This window comes from Nannospalax galili, unplaced genomic scaffold (genome assembly GCF_000622305.1).
Source record: "Nannospalax galili isolate Female #2095 unplaced genomic scaffold, S.galili_v1.0 scaffold388, whole genome shotgun sequence".
Lineage (NCBI taxonomy): Eukaryota > Metazoa > Chordata > Mammalia > Rodentia > Spalacidae > Nannospalax > Nannospalax galili.
In genome coordinates this window covers 90,252-105,130 of record NW_008360304.1, presented here as the reverse complement: position 1 = coordinate 105,130, position 14,879 = coordinate 90,252, and the positions used below count along the sequence as shown (strand labels likewise).

At 41.0% G+C, this 14,879-nt stretch overlaps 1 protein-coding gene across 3 annotated transcripts in view; it reads right to left on the bottom strand.

The window, feature by feature from the left end:
- Nucleotides 1–1,189: 1,189 nt before the first annotated feature.
- The window catches only part of Ska3 (spindle and kinetochore associated complex subunit 3), a 33,792-nt gene continuing 20,102 nt past the window's right edge, over nt 1,190–14,879 (bottom strand). Inside the window, exons 2-7 of one of the 3 annotated variants that reach the window (XM_029559251.1) lie at nt 13,121–13,532; nt 11,753–11,838; nt 11,077–11,162; nt 8,644–8,847; nt 4,602–4,730; nt 1,190–3,429 (exon numbers count right to left, since the gene is read on the bottom strand). In XM_029559251.1, coding sequence (XP_029415111.1) covers nt 3,421–3,429; nt 4,602–4,730; nt 8,644–8,847; nt 11,077–11,162; nt 11,753–11,838; nt 13,121–13,532 — 926 coding nt within the window. In that variant the 3' untranslated portion in view covers nt 1,190–3,420. The remainder of the gene's footprint in view (nt 3,430–4,601; nt 4,731–8,643; nt 8,848–11,076; nt 11,163–11,752; nt 11,839–13,120; nt 13,533–14,879) is intronic. The other 2 variants (XM_008824324.3, XM_029559250.1) reach the window with 2 other exon arrangements.

The following is a 14,879-nucleotide window of genomic DNA, read 5'->3' as shown; positions in this document are numbered from 1 at the left end:
TTGCCAAGTGGCTGTCTTTCTCAGGAAATAAGCTAGGAATTTTTTTTGTTAGAAGGGATTAATCTTGACCAGGCGATCATTCTATGAAGTCATAGATTCTTTTTTTCCCAAATGAAAAATTCCTAGAGGAAATAAGCTAAAACCTAAGAGCAGTTTATTTTTACATGTATGAATGTTCCCTGCATGTAGGTAAGTGACCATGTGCATGCAGTGGCCTGTGGAGGCCAGAACACTGGATCCCTGGAACTGGTGTTAGAGATGGCTGTGGAACTGAACCTGGGTCCCTCTGTAAGAGCAGCCAGTATTCTCAACCACTGAGCCATTTCTCCAGCCCCTGAGAGCAATTTTAATAAATACTGTGTTAAAAACTTCAAAGGCTGGGCACCTTTGATCCCAGCCCACAGGAGGCTGAAGCAGGTGGATCTCTGTGAGTTGGAGGCTAGTCTGTTCTACGTAAGGAGTTCCAGGCCAGCCAGTGCTAGCTGCATAGTGAAATCCTGTCTCAAGCAGTAACTTGAAAAAAATCCTTAGCCTAGGAATGTTATACTTGGTGCTGTGACACATGCCTTTAATTCCAACTCACATTAGAGGCAAGCAGATTGCTACAAGAGTTTGAGGCCAGCCTAGTCTACAAAATGAGTTCTAAGCCAGCCAAGGCTAAGTGGCCTTAGACCAGCTGTTGATGCAGGTGTCATACCTTAAGTCTAGCCAGGGCCCTGTGGGCTGTGTACCCAGGCAGGCTTACCCTGTGTAGTGGAAAGACCTGTATGGCTCCAGGTATGCCTCTGCACTTGCAGAAAAGCTGTTCTTTCTACAGTTCCCTGAGGCCCCCGTTGTTCTTTCTGGCCAACAGAGGGCTCAGCCCATCAATGATGGTAAGGTAGGGGATTGCCACCTGCTTGGTTGAGTTTGGAGTTGTGGTCTTAGGTTCCTAAAGGCAGAATGAGAGGTAGATAAATGTCTGGTGCCAACTTCTTATAAAGACAAGAGTGAAACACAGGCAAAAAAAAACATTCTAGGCAGTGTAGCTGGTGTGTGCAGAAAGAACTCAGGAAGCTGAAAATGGGTGGCAAGGCTGGAGAGATGGTTCAGAGGTTAAGAACCCTTGTTTTTCCAGAGGACCTAGGTTAGGTTTGATTTCCATCACCCACATGACAGGTAGCAACTGTCCTTAACACTACTTCAAGGGGATCCCACACCCTCTTATGGCCTCTGCAGGCTTTGCACATCATGGGTGCACTTATATACCTGCAGACACTACACTCATACACATATTTTCAAAAAAACTGGGGTGGGGCTGAACCAATGGGTCAGCGGTTAAGAGCACTGCACTGACTGTTCTTGTAGAGGACCCGCATTTGATTCCCAGCACCTATATGGCAGGTTAACAACTGTCACTCCAGTTCCAGGGGATTTGGGCACTGTGAGACATGGGTGCACTTACATGTAGGCAATACACTCATGTGCATAAAATAGAAAATATATATAATTAAAAAAACAACTGTGGGGTGGCTAAGGTATACAGGAGCAGGAGAGGTTAGCTGGGGTCAAATCACAGTGTCACTAGGTCACAGTAAAGATCTTGGATCTCATTTAAAGAACAGTGCAAAGACTTGAAGCTTGGGAAGCTAGAAGCATCACCACCTAAACAACAAAAGCTAGGAACATAGGAAAGCAATGAGGGTGAGGGCAACAGAACTTCTATTTTATCTCCCTCTAGTGGTTGCCCATTTATTCCCCTTTAGCAAAGCATGCTCTACCTCCTCTCCTTTGTCCTTTTTTCAGTCCACCTCAAACTAAGGTGTCAAAACTTTTGGTCTTTTTTGAGTCAGGGTCTCCCTGCAGTCTTAGCTGGCCTGGAACTTGCTATGTAGACCAGACTGGCCTCAATTTCAGAGATCTGCCTGCCTCTGCCTCCTGAGTGCTGGAATTAAAGGCATGCACCACCACACCTGGCTGGGTGTCAAAAATTAGTCACCGTTTTCAGTTTCATCAAACCCAACATTACCCAGTCCTTTGAGTTCTCAGCAGCACTGAAATCCTTCCTGCTGCACTATTCTGTTTCCCAGGCTCCTGTGCTAGACTGATTACTCTGCTTCTTCCCACCTTTACTCAGATATGTCTCAGATATGTGGATTGCCAACCATAATGCCAAGTACTGAGAGGGGTTGCCAGAAATGACCTGACCAGCAACACACAAAAGGTAGATTAGAGCTTTACCTCGAAAATAATGCTACATTATGTAACACAAAACTTAGGGGGCTGGAGAGATAGCTCAGCAGTTAAGGATGTGTACTGTTCTTGCAGAGGACCCAACCTCTATTCCTAGTACCCACATTGAGTGGCTCACAATTGCTCCAGGGCATTTAAAACTCTTCTGGGATCCACAGGGACCCACATTCATGTACATATACCACAGATGATACATATAATTAAAACAAAACCAACACCTTAGACCTACACAGTAATTTTCCCACTTGATTTTCAACACAATTTAGAATAATCTTTATGCCACATGAAATTTTGTAAAGCTAGTAAGCCTGTAAAGCACCTTTTTATTTATTTTTTGATCAATTCTCAAACTTTTGGCTGGTCTACAGAGAACTTCTAGCTGCCTATCTTCCAGTTGGCTGCAATTTAAAGTTCTCCCAATACTGCTAGTGTGAATTTAATTATATAATTGCTTTCTAGTTCTTTTTAATGAGGTTTTATTACTTGAGAATTTCATGCAAGGTATTCTGACCACATTCATCCCAACTTCTCCCTGTCCAGGTTGTTCTTAAACAGAAGGTCCGTGGGTTCAATGGGAATTAGGTAGTTCTAGAATCCAGAAGTTCTGAAGGCTTGTATCCAGGTATACAGAACCCTCCAGAGAGACTGAGGTGAGGATCTGCTGGGTGCCAAGCTGGGAAGCAAAGCCAGAGAGGCCAAGAGCAATGTGGTGAAGCCAATGTGAGAATGAAACTGTGACAGTGAGAAGCTGGGAGAAAAGGAAAAGCCCTCAGCAGCAGGGAACCCCTCATTCTATCCAAGTCCTCCCTCTACCTCCACTGGTCCCTGTGCTAACGCTGGGAAGTCCCCTCTTTTCCTAAGTCAGTTGAAAGCTGTGTCTCTAGGTTTGTAGTCTTAAAAGAACACTGACATAGAACATGGTAAAGATTTGGGACAGACTGGGAGATAATGCCAGAATAGAAGAACTGACACCTCCAGGCCATGCTAACTGAAATGGCAAGCAGTAGCATTTTCATGAAACACTGTCCCAATTCTGACAATACTTAAGCCATTCTATTAGACTACGTAGGGTGATTTAACATCAGTGAGATCGTTACAATTTTTAAAAGGAACAAGAGAGGAAAATGAATAAAAAGTCCAGTTTTGGTTCCATCTGTTTCTGTTCAGTCTCTATAATCGATGCATCCACTAAGATTCCTGCAAACAGAAACAAATAAAAATCAGGCAAGGATAATTAAGAGCCATCAGAACAGATGACAACTATGTCATCTATGTATTTTACACTTACAAGAAAGCTAGGGGTTGGGGAGCTGGCTCAGCCAATTAAGAGTACTTTCTGCTCAGTTTCCAGTTCAGTTCCAAGCACCCTACCAGGCAGCTCGTAAGAGTCTGATAACTCCAGTTCCAGGGGATCCATTACTCTCTTCTAGCCTCCACATGCACCTTTCACACACATGGCATACACTCACACGGACACAAAGACACACACACACATAAAATATAAACCTTAAATATCAAACTTGATAATTTGAGAATTTGTGCATTACCAAGCCACATTACAGTTACATCTGAATAAAGAAACAGCCTGACACTTAGCATCTAAGGCCAAGAGTGGACCCCAACTCTGAGAACCACCTGCTCCTCCTGATGTCTCTTGTAACTGTGCTCTCCGTAGAGAAGGCTTCACTCGTACTTCATTTAGAAAGTATCTCCAGTACCAACTGAGGAAATCAAAGCTAGGATCCACCCCCATCTCATCAGAGAATCATGCCCTTTGATCCCTAGGCCTAAGATATTACACAGTTACTTTCAGTGCTTTGATATGTTAAACAAGCACACCCACATTCATTTTCTATTTTGAGTGGAGGACAAAGTGAGGTCTTGAGGGATTAAGGAGCACACGCTCAGCTTGTTTACATTTGTGTACATTTGCACCTTTTTGGTGCAAGGTTAAGTAAAAGCCTTAGTCCAGATTCTATGTTGTAAAAGTCATTCCTACAAAGCTGAGGATAGAGACCTGGCTGTTAACCCAAACTGGCAAATTGTAAATGAAAAACAAAATCTCAGGGCTGGAGAGATGGCTCAGCGGTTAACACTGACTGTTCTTGCAGAGGACCCAGGTTCGAATCCCAGTACCCACATGGCAGCTAACAACTGTCTATAACTCCAGTTCCAGGGGATCTGACGGCCTCTTCTGTCCTCCCAAGGACATTGCATGACATGGGTGCGCTTACTCACCTGTAGGCATAACAATCACCTGTAGGCATAACACTCATACACATAAAATAAAAAGAAAAAAATCTCCACAGCAAACTGATGTGATTTTTTAAGCATCTCCTCAAATGATGCAGGTACTTCTTCAGACTCACCTTCACCAGTTCTCTTTGTTGCGGGGCACCTCTGATGCTCTGCCCTTCATGTCTGAGGAATCCTTTCCTCGATGGCACTGCTCTAACTGCCACAGGAGTGGCTAGGTTTGAGTTGTGTTTTGATAAAATCTAAAAAACAAATTCCTTTTTATCAAGTCATGTGAACAACAAATTTGGAAGGTGTTATAAAAATTTAAGAAAACCATAGATGCTTAGCACTGGCTCCTCTTCCAGAGGACCTGGGTTGGGTTCCCAGCACCCACATGGTGGCTAACAACTGTTTGCAACTCTAGTTCCAGGTGATCCAACACCCTCTTCTGGCCTCTGCGGGCATTACATGACACAAGTGCACTTACATGCAGGCAAAATACTCATACACATAAAAAATCTTTCAAAAACTCATGGAAAACTTAAAAATAAATACTAAAAAATTGTGAGCAGTATATACAGATATAACAAAGAAATTTAACTTCCATGTGGGGGGTTTGATATCTAAAATGCAGGCTGAAGGGATGGTTCAGCTGGTAAAGGTATCTGCCACTAAGCCTGATTAACTGAGTTCAATCCCCTGGACTCACATGGTGGGAGAAAATCCACTCATGTGAGATGTCCTCTGACCACCATATGAATGCCACAGCCTACATTCCCTCACACATGCATACATACATACAAATAAGTAAAAATGTGTCAAAAAAAAAAAAAAATCAAGCCGGGCGTGGTGGCATATGCCTTTAATTCCAGCACTTGGGAGTCAGAAGCAGGCAATCTCTCTGAGTTCAAGGCCAGCCTGGTCTACATAGTGAGTTCCAGGACAGCTGGGGCTACAAGGAGATCCTGTCTCAAAAAGACGACAAAAAAAAAAAAAAAAAAAAAAAAATCAAAATTAGCTTGGCCGGGTGTGGTGGTTCATGCCTTTAGTCCCAGCACTCAGGAAGCAGAGGCAGGCAGATCCCTGTGAGTTCAAGGCCAGCCTGGTCTATATAGTGAGTTTTAGGCCAGCTAGGTTTTTTTTTTTTTTTTTTTTTTAAAAAAAAAAAAAAAAAAAAAAAAAAAAAAAAGGTGTCAAAAAAAAATCAAAATAAATTTAAAACCTTGTATTAAAACACACTTATCAAAGTTAATGGAAATAAGTAGCAAGACACTTCTGAGAGCTGAATAAGTCTATAAATATGTTATAGAGTAAATGTACAGGAATACTTTGAAATGTTCAAAAGAGTATAAAAAGAAAAACCTGAAATAGCAGTACCTTTTCATGCATAAAGCAGCTATATACAGCAGCTGTGATTACCTGACTAGCACTACATAAGACTGAGCCAATCAGCATCCCATCACAGAGGGAGGTGGGGCCACACCCTACCTCTCTCAGAGGATTTATAGACAGTTAATGGTTAACAGGGGAGGGTGAGACATTTTCAGAGTGTAGCCACTAGTAAAGTGCCCACACTCCTGTAAACAAACTGTAACCCACACTCCCATAAGCACTCTCAATGAAACTCATTTGGACGTGCGTGCTCACACACACACACACACCCACCCACCCACCCACCATGAAAGTAGAAAGGAGACTGGTTGTAAAGAGGAAGGGGATGAGCAGGAGTTCAACAAGAGAAGGCAAGGGTACGTGTGAGTCTATAAATATCAAAATACATTATATACATGCATGAAAATTCCATGCATGTGTCGTACTTGAAACCCATTATTATATAACTAATATATGCTAATTAAAACACTAAAAGCCGGACATGATGACACACACCTTTAATCTCAGCACTTGGGGTCAGAGGCAGGCATATCTCTGTGAGAGAGAGGCCAGCCTGGTCTACATAGCCAAGCCCCAAGTCAGATAGGAGTTATGGGAGACCCTGTCAAAAAAAGTCAAAACACCAACACCAACACCAAAAACACTGAAAAGTCTCCTTCAGCTAAGCAAAATGCCAAAAGGTCAGAGACAAAGCAGAAGGGTAAGTAGAGGCCGTTGGTCTGAGCTAAGAAGCAAGTGCTGGCAAAGGGGACAACCTCAGCAAGAGGCCACCTGCCCCAGGGGTCAAGAGTCACTGCTTTGGTGGAGAACAAGAAGGCTCATGATATATATAAACCCCATTGAGCTGGTGGTCTTCCTGCCTGCCTTGTGCTGTAAGATGGGTCCCCTACCTCATCTTCAAGGGGAAGGCCAGGCTGGGGTGGTTGGTTCATGGGAAGACATGGACCACTGCTGCCTTCACACAGGTTAACTCAGACAAAGGTGCTCTGACTAGGCTCGTAAAAGCTATCAAGACCAATTAATTAATTACAATGACAGATATGGTGAGATTCGCCATCACTGGAGAGGCAGTGTCCTGGGTCCAAAATCTGTGACTTGCACTGCCAGAGTGGAAAAGGCAAAGGCCAAAGAAATCGCCACCAAAGTGGATTAAGTGTACACTGCTGTTTTCTGTACATAAATATAATTTTTAAATTGCCCTAAAAATGAAAAGAAGGGTCTGGAGAGATGGCTCAGTGGGTAAGAGCACTGGCTGTTCTTGGGGTTCAGTTCCCAGTACCCGCACGACAGCTAACAACCATCTGTAACTCCAGTTCCCTTTTTTTTTTTTTTTTGTCTTTTTGAGACAGAGTCTCTCTGTATCCCCAGCTGGCCTGGAACTCACTTTGTAGACTAGGGTGGCCTCAAACTCACAGAGATCTGCCTGCCTCTGCCTCCTGAGAGCTGGGATTACAGGCATGCGCCACTATGCCCAACTCCCAATGCCCTCTTCTAACCTTTGTGGATACTGCATGACATGGGTGCACTTACACACACACACACACACACACACACACACACACACACACACAAATAATATTTTTTTAAGAATTAAAAAGAGAAATAGAAGTAGCATATAAAACGTAAGATCTCCTTGGAACTGGGAGTGCAGTGAGATGGTAGAGTGTTTCAGTATCATGCACAAGTCCCAGTGTTTGATCCCCAGCACTATATAGGGGGGGAAAAGACAATGTCTTTTTCCCTTTACTGGAAGAAGAGTCTATAATGGGAAATACCATCTCCACTAAACACCTATAAACAAAGAACATGTTCCCTCCCTCCTCACCTAGTTTATTCTACTTCCCAGAAAAGCAAAAAAAGACAAAAGGTAACAAATTCTTTATTGATCTGGAAGGGTGAGTCAGCTCTTTTGGCACATAGGCATTTTCCCATATGATTTATTGTTTTCATACTCCTATAAACTAGGAACAATTCTAGAATGGTCATTAAGAATTCCTCATACTTAACCAGGTGTAGTGGTGCATCCCTTTGATCCCAGCACTTGGGAGGGAGAGGCAGGTGGATCTCTGTGAGTTCAAGGCCAGCCTGGTCTACATAGCAAGTTCCAGGCCAGATGGGGCTACAGGGAAACCCTGTTTCAAAAAGAAACAGACACAGACACACAGACACACAAAGAATTCCTTGCACCTAGGCAATAATTGCCAAACATCATAACTAGGATCACAAAGTCAAAGAATCAGCCTGGTGGAATCATTTAGTAGAGTTTATCAGTCAGTGATGTTATACTGAAGAGTCAGCCATTCTAATACATGTAAAACCATGCACCAATGTGGCAACCACAATTGAAAAATTAACAAAAAAGTATATTTTAGCTGGGTGTGGTGGTGCACGCCTTTAATCCCAGTACTTGGGAGGCAGAGGCAGGCGGATCTTTTTGAGTTCAAGGCCAGCCTGGTCTACATAGTGAGTTCCAGGACAGCTGGGACTACAAGGAGACCCTGTCTAAAAAAAAAAAAAAGTACATTTTAGAACATGAAGTTAAAGAGAAAATACCCCATGAGAGTCATGAAATTAGAAGCCAGTGCTTAGCTCAAGAAAGCCCTTCCCAGAAGGGTTTCAGAACAGCCCTAACAGCCTAGAAATTAGGTTTTTCTCAAAACTAAAAGTAGCACATTAGCTTGATGGTAAATAAGAGTTTATATGCAATTTCAGATCTTTAATGTAAATATCTGATTTTGAAAAGAATACTAGAAAAAAATTACAATAGCTCAGAAAACGAACCTGGAGAATGTCTTCAGGAATTGCAGTTACTTCTGGAGGTGTAGGTGTTCTGAGGAGATTTTCATAAGAGGAAATTGTAGGAGAAGAAGGATCTGCAAAATTCTCATAGCACTCATCTGAATTTAGAATTAACGGTGTACAGTCTTTAACTTCCAAATCACCCAATGAACTATTTGGTTTTGATAATGGGTGATTTGCTGATACCTATAGAATAAAAATATATCACTGAATGATGGTAAATAAAAATTTTTACAGCTGGGCATGGTGGTGCATGCCTTTAATCTCAATGCTTGGGAGGCAGAGGCAGGTGGATCTCTGTGAGTTTAAGGCCAGCTTGGTCTACATAGGGAGTTCCAGGCCAGCTGGGGCTACAGGGAGACCCCGTCTCAAAAAGACAAAAAAATTTTTTTTTTTACTTGTTAGTTCTGTAGGAATTTTACTTAAGACCCAAAATGACCCCATTTTCCTGAGTTGATACAAAAATCAAGAAAAATGAAAAAATCATATATGGAAGACAAAATACCATTTTTTATTACTAATAAAGGCTTACTGTGAGAACTCAATGGAATAGTGACTGACCCCCAGATTTAGACAGATTCTCCCACTCTATCTCAAGCACCACAAAACTTGAGGCTGATTGGGAGCTGAAGTAAGAAAGATAAAGTAGTGGTTAGACCTGAGTCATGAGGAAGATTAGAACTTTTAATTTTATGGAACTTCCCATAACTCTGTGATTCTCTGTAAAGGGATTCTCAAACCAGGACTACAGAATTTAGGTGCTAAGGGTAGAGAGAGCATGGAGCAAAAGTAGGAAGGGCCAGCCTTAGCTATGTAGTGATAACTCTCAGAAAAAAGGGAAAAACTGTTTAGACACGCCCTCCACAGGCAGGCTCACTCCCAAAAGGAAGAAGCAGATAGGCTTACTATACAGTTCACTCACACTAAATTCACTACTTGGATAAGTCACAAGCTAATAAAAACACAGAGAAGCTAGGAGTAGCTTATCAACAAGGTGGCTCCCATAGGAACAGAAGCTAAGAAGTGCCAGGTGTGGTGACACATGCCTTTGATCCCAGCCCTTAGAAGGCAAAGGCAGGCAACTTAAGAAGTAAGCAGGTAGGGTGGTACATGCCTGTCATCTTAGCTCATGAAAGCCGGAGACAGGAAGGTCAGGGATTCAAGACTTAAAAAGGTCTTTTCTCAAAAAAAGACCAAAAACCAACACAACATGTAAAAGATGTAAATGGCGGGGCTGGAGAGATGGCTCAGCAGTTAACAGCACTGACTGCTCTTGCAGAAGACTTGGGTTCAAATCCCAGCACCCACATGGTAGTTATTGACAACCATCTGTAACTCTAATTCCAGGGGATCTGACATCCTCTTCTGTCCTCTGTGGGCACTGCACAACATGGGTGTACTTACGTATATGCAGGCATAACTCATATATATAAAATAAAAGTAAATTAAAAATCTAAAAAAAAAGATGTGAATGGCAAGTACCTGCAGGCAGTTAACCTAGTCACAAGCACTGCTTGTCTGCAGCTGCACGGGTCAGTGTACTACCCACAAGCTCACATGCATCAGCCACATTTCAGATATGTAAAAAGTTCACGTAACTAGTGGATACCATACTGAACAATGGAAATTGTAGAACATATCCAACATTATTGGATACTTTAAGATATCCAATAGTAGTGGTTGTCTTACATGTTGATTGTGACTCTAAAGAGTAAGGTTTGATTACATTAAATAATTTGTTAACAACAACAAATAACTGGAGGGGGAGAGGCATTAAATTATCCATAATTCGGTCACATTTTGGTCTGTTTCTATCCATTCTTCTTTGGCGCATGCCTTTAATCCCAGCACTCGGGAGGCAGAGGCAGGTGGATCTCTGTGAGTTCAAGGCCGCCCCGGTCGACATAGAAAGGTGTAGGACAGCGAGCACAGCGGAGAGAGCGCGCGCCCAGAGACAGACAAAAAAAAACAAAAAAAAAAAAAAAAAAAAAAAGATATAAGCATGTATGCAAGAGTGTGTGTATATTTAATAATTTCCACAAATATCTCTTGAAAATATTCTTTTTACACCATCTTGTGTTTTTCAAAATATGACAGATACATGACAGCAGCTCTCGAAAATGCCTTACTGAATTTTGCTGCTTTTGTATTGTCATTTACATCGTTCCCCATGTTTTCATGTTCCTCCAATAGCTTGTTATAAATCTCTGCGTCAATTTGCCTTGAACAAATTTTGATATGGCATGAAAAAATATAAGGCTCTTCTAGCTCTATAGTGTTAAACTACCCTCCAGAAAGGCACTGTATATGTAGTCCTAAAGAGCTACATTTGTCTGTTTTTTAGACAGACTGACTTTAGAAGAAGTAGTGTATCTAAGTCTTAAAGAGGATGATTTTAATGTTAATGAACTTTACCAAAGCTGTACTGTTCTTTGTAGAAGGAATTTTCAAACCAGGAGTGCAGAATTTGGGTGCCAAGGGTGAATTTGTGTATTCAGCCTCTAGAAGACAAAAAATGGGCATGAAAGTAAAGTTGAAATAAATATTTTAACTTTTAAGTTATAAGCACTGTCAGTTTAACTTGCGTACTTTGTTATTAATGGTTAAAAAAATGTTAACTAGGGCTGGAGAGCTGGCTCAGCAGAGGACTGAGGTTCAGTTCCCAGCACCCACATGGTGGCTAACAACAGTCCTTAACTCCAGTTCCAGGCGTTCCAATGCCCCCTTCTGGCCTCTGTGGGTACTGTATAACACAGGTGAATGTACATATATGCAGGTAATACACTCATACACATAAAATAAACATAATAAACTAAAATTTTTTTTTTAATATTACCTTGCTGGGTGGTAGCATACACCTTTAATCCCAGCATACATGTAGGCACTCACACATACACATAAAAATAAATATTAAAATTTTTTTCTTTCTCAGATGAAATCAAGCCGAACCTGAATGAAATGGTACTTAATAAACTTCAATGTTACAGATTAAAGAAGCAGAATGCTACTAGAATCTCTACAGCCGGAGACTCATTTTTGTACAAGGACAGTCTGGAAAGAGTACAGACGAGAAATTGATTTTTAAACTCACCACTTTTTTCCAGCTGCTGGATTATGGAACCAGGAGTGGCAAAAGAATTATCATTGGTCACAGGCCCTGTTCCTATGGCCTCCTCACTGATATGATTCAAGGGGAAATTATAAAGTTAAAAAAGTTAATATTCAACCTTTGTAAAAAAAATACTTCAAATATATTCCAGTCTGGAGTAGTTCAGTCTAGTTTATGAAATAAAGACCCATGGGGGGAAAAGCCCCCCCCAATTTTATATTCAAAATATGTATTTTAAATATGTAACTATATAGTATCCAGGTGTTCAGGAATATACTTGCAATACTAGTAGTTAGGAGACAGAAGTGGTATCTTATCTTGATAATGTTGAAGTGGATAAACAGCTTGTAACAAAGGAAATCTGTACATTTAACTCTCTCATTTGAATATAGGAATTGTATAGCTTATGGCTTCAAACTGTGGAATTTTCTACCTAGTATACAAAAGCATGTTAAGAAATTTTTCATTATGAGCCAGGCATATTGGTGCAAGCTGTTAGTCCCAGCACTCGGGAGGCAGAGGCAGGCAGATCTCTCTGAGATAGAGGCCAGGTGGGGCTACAGGAAGACTCTGTCTCAAAAAAAACAAAGACTGATCCTGTCCTTTTATTAAGCATGATTAGCCATTTACACATATATGTGGACGACAGCCACACAGAAAATAACACTGATTCTATTACTCCTTCCACAGCTTCTCACCTAAGGAAATCAGTAGCTCATACTTTGTTAAAGTGATTTAAGAGGTTTAAAATATGAAATATCTGAGATCTTTCTAAAAGAAAATGTCTGAAACATATTTTTTTCTACCAAAAACAAAAAGAGAAAGAAAAAAAAAACAACAAATATTTAAGAAGTTAGGTAAAAATGTACCTCTTAAAAAGTTACTTTTGGGGCTGGTGATGTGGCTCAGCAGTTAAGAACACTGAATGTTCTTGCAGAAGACCTGGGTTCAGATCCCAGCACCCACATGGCAGCTAACAACTGTCCGTAACTACAGTTCTAGAGGATCTGACACTCTCTTCTGACCTCCGCGGGCATTGCACAACATGGGTGCACTTCCATACATGCAGGCGTAACACTCATACACATAAAATAAAAATAATAAATTTTTTTTAAAAGTTACTTTTTAGGGGCTGGAGAAATGGCTCAGTGGTTAAGAGCACTGGCTGCTCTTGCAGAGGATCTGGGTTCAGTTCCTAGCACCCACAAGGCAGCTAACAACCATCTGTAACTCTAGTTCCAGGGGATTCAACACCCTCTTCTGGTTTCTGAAGGTATTGCACAATACAGGTGCATTTACATACATGTAGGTAATATACTCATACACATAAAATATTTTTGTACAAGTTACCTTTTAATGTTTTTCATATTTTTAAGTCCCATTGTATAATCTTCATTTAAACACATAGTATATTCAGATATACCAAAGTGTTCTAATTTAGGAGTTACACACTCAAAATCATCCATCTTTAGAGCACATCTGGGAGTCTTCAACACTTTAACAAATGATTCTTTGGCAGGAGGGGATTCAATCATGCACTCTTCCTTACAGCTGCTTACTGCCTGGGGAGGGTTTGGTAGTACTTGGGAGATCATGTATCGCTCAAGTCCAAAATCTGAAAGCTGTGGACTTCGTAGCAGCATCTCAGAAACAGAACTGCATGGAACACAGGGATCGGACAGATCGTCCTTCACACCAGACTTCTGAAAATCTTCACATATGGCCAACACTGGGGTGGAGTCAGTGGCTTCTTGCTCACAAACTAAGAGAAAAAAATATCAAAGATAATACTCTGATCACATTTCAAAACAGAAAATCTTATTTATTAAAATATAAAATAGCTCCGTCTGAAATTTCCCTCATCAGCAAAAATTTAGATTTTCTAAAAATTTTATTTCAACTCTCTCTTCTGCACATCTTACCTACTTGTATTCTACCTGGATGATACCTCTGAGAAACTAAACTATTTTGAAAAGACAACACTTACAAATAAAATCCAATTTCCTTACTTTCACCAATAATGAGATTTAGTATTTTCTGAAACTATTATTAGTGTGCAATTAGTATATTATAAATTTTGTTCTAGATTTAACACAAAGTATATTATTATTATTTATCATTTTGGTCTTTTTGAGTCAGGGTCTCCCTGTATTCCCAGCTGGCCTGTAGACCAGGCTGGCCTTGAATGCAGAGATCTGCCTGCCTCTCCTCAAGTGCTGGGATTAAAGGCATGTGCTACCTCGCCCGACTACAGAGTATAATTATAATTTGAGATTTTTAACTTTAAATTTATTTATATTTGTATGCATGCATGCATCTGTGAGTTTATGTGTACCGTGCAGGTGCCAGAAGCCAGAAGGCATCAGATCCACTAAACCAGAGTTGTAGGCACTTTTTAATATTTATTTTTTAAACATCACACTTTATTGATTCTAGGTCAGCTGGGAATAACTACTCACATTTCTGTTTCAAGGTATTTTACCTCACTGAGAAAAAATGACAAATGTTAAGAGACTCTGATTTCGATGTTATTTGCTGGTTGGGGCTCTCCCCCTCCAATATGTGTTTCTGTGTTACAACTCATCAAAGAAAAGTGTATGTCCCAAGTTTCCACTTGCTGCCATTGATTTCTGGCCAGAAACAAACTTTCTTGCAGCATTTATGACATCTCCATCAGTCACTGAGTCAGCCTGCTGAATAACAGTGGATGGTGTGGTATGTAAGATCCAGCAAGTAGAGCCTGGGACCCAGTTACAGGCACTTGCTTCCCTTATGTGAATGTTGGGAACGAAACCCAGGTCATCTCTGTAAGGGCAGTAGAACCTCTAGACTGCTGAGCCATCTCTTTAGCCCCTTAAAAAAATTTAAAATAACATTTTTATTTATTTTGTGTGTGTGCATGCCTACAATGTGCTTGTGGAGATTAGAGGACAACTCTTTCGTTTTGTCTTTTTTGAGACAGGGTGTCCCTGTAGCCATAGCTGGCCTGTAACTTGCTATGGAGACCAGCCTGGCCTTGATCTCACAGAGATGTACCTGCCTCTGCCCAGCAGAGGACAACTTTTTAAGAGTCTGTTCTGTTGTGGATCTCAGGGATCAAATTCAGGTT